This window comes from Aplysia californica, unplaced genomic scaffold (genome assembly GCF_000002075.1).
Source record: "Aplysia californica isolate F4 #8 unplaced genomic scaffold, AplCal3.0 scaffold00710, whole genome shotgun sequence".
Lineage (NCBI taxonomy): Eukaryota > Metazoa > Mollusca > Gastropoda > Aplysiida > Aplysiidae > Aplysia > Aplysia californica.
This window is the reverse complement of record NW_004797980.1, coordinates 357,773-359,879: the sequence shown is the minus strand read 5'-3', so window position 1 is coordinate 359,879 and position 2,107 is coordinate 357,773. Positions and strand designations below refer to the sequence as shown.

The 2,107-nt window shown below is 41.1% G+C and overlaps 1 protein-coding gene across 1 annotated transcript in view; it reads right to left on the bottom strand.

Moving 5' to 3' along the window:
• Positions 1 to 96: 96 nt before the first annotated feature.
• Positions 97 to 2,107, bottom strand: part of LOC101860283 (zinc finger protein 37) — a gene marked incomplete at its 3' end in the record, with an annotated part of 11,885 nt that continues 9,874 nt past the window's right edge. Inside the window, 1 exon segment of the mRNA XM_035972495.1 lies at positions 97 to 1,020. Within this exon segment, the coding sequence (XP_035828388.1) occupies positions 97 to 964 (868 nt within the window).

Below are 2,107 nucleotides of genomic sequence, written 5' to 3'. Positions count from 1 at the left end.
CCCCCCCCTGGTAACCCCTCAGATTCGTTTTACTTGGTCTAGAGCCACAAAGCATTTTGATTGGTCTATTTCCGTCGGGACCGTCTCCGAACTTACCCATCAGATCCTCCTTCAGTCTGAGCCTGGTAGTTTCCAAAACATTCTCAGGACTGGCATCTCCTCTGACAGACAGAGGGCTCATGACGTCACAAGACCTATTCAGCTGCTTTGGAGACAGTTCACAGTGAGAGTCTAGTGACTTGTTCAGGTCATCTTCTATTCTTTCCTGTTTGACCGAACCTAACTTCTTATGGCACACTGTCTTCTCTTTGATATCTTTGCTGCTGTCAGATAATATTTCTTCATCGGTGTTTTGGGGTGTGTCGAGAAAGGCTACACTCTGACTGACGATGAACACAGATTTTTCACAATGACTCGGGCTATTTCGGGATTTCCCGATATCTTGGCGTGAAATAGTTGCATCTTTTGTTTCGCTTCGAGGAATAACAGCTAAAGAGGAATATAATGGAGTCTTTTCATGGTGGTGTTTCGATAATGGTGGAGGATGGTGCAGTATCTCCGTTTTCTCCACCAGGACCTGTCTTTGATATCTGTGCAACAGCTGCAGATGTTGTTGCTGTTGTTGGTGGTAGTGATGCTGCAGTTGTTTATGAAAGTGAAGCTCCCAGTTCGACTTTTGTGGTGTAGAATGAAAACTGCCGTTGTGGATTGCAGGATGGAGATGATGTGCTTGCTGTTGCTGTTGTTGATGGTGCTGTTGTTGTTGCTGCTGCTGCTGGTGCTGATGCTGTTGTTGCTGGTGTTGTTTGTGGTGACGCTGAGGTATGTCTACGTCTGGTTCTAACTTGGCAGACGACAGACTGTGTAGGTAGAGAGGGTAGGGAAGAAGGGCGGGAACGGGTAGGGGTCCCAGACCTGCGCGTCCAGGATGGCTGGTCACGTGATTTGTGGGAAACGTCATCATGGTAGCAGTACAGGGCCCCAAACTCTGAGGCCGTAGGTTCAAATCGTGATGAATACCTGCTGAATGAAGGAAATGGTATAAAAATCTTAACAGAAATAACATAAGTTTTAGTCAAAAGTTTTACGATACTTGCATTGCAAATGGATCACATAACTGCAGAAGATCAGATGTTACTAGAGAATAACTTAATATTACTTTTTTTAAAGTAGGAGCAAACTTCACCAGAGCACCCAATTAAGGGAAAGTTGGGGCGAAATATAGATCTGTATTATTATTTCAGTTTATAGATAGTGCAATTTACTCCAGTACGTATGTCATATTATGAAGACTTCATGTGAAATGTTAGATTGAAGGGCTAAAATTAAGCTAAAGGACTATTTTTTCCAACGGTAATAAATAGGCCTATCTGGTCGAGGAAGGGGAAGTGAAGGCAACACAATGATAATTATATAGATCTAGTTTAAGAAAGCCTGTAGATCTGCTTTTGTACTTCGCTTGTAGTAGTAGTAGTATAAGGTTTTACGGCGCTCGCAACTGCTAAGGTCATATGAGCGCGCTCTTCGCTTGTGGGTCATATTATGGAGATGAGAGCGCGTTTTTAGCTCCAAAGGTATCATCTTGATGTCTTTGGGATGAATGACCCTGGTTCGAATTCCCAACAGGGCATTCTGAACTTGGGTTGTTTTGGAAAGTTTTTTTAGGTTCTCAACTCATTTAGCTTGCTTCGATCGGAGATGGATGTTAGATTAAGAAATTATATATTTTAAATAGGTTTATTGTATGAAAAGGGGTGTTAAACCATTAAAATAAACCAATTTAGATGAAATGGGAGAATAATTATTACTTAGAAAATTTACGAATTTCCTAACGTGCATGTTTATAAGAATGTATGTAAGTGTATAGGTTCGTATATGCGTGTCTCTCAGTGCATGTGAATAGGCAGACGTAAATGTACACTCATATAATATAATAGTATGACAAAGGACAATAAGCAATTCAAGTATGTGTGTGTATGTGTGTGTTTGATCGTGTGTGTGTTTGTGTGTGTGTACGTGGGTGTGCGTGTACGTGTGTATGTGTGTATGCAATTCTTTAATTTATACATGTGTAAGTTTGGATATTTGTTTGTTTATGTGTGAGCTT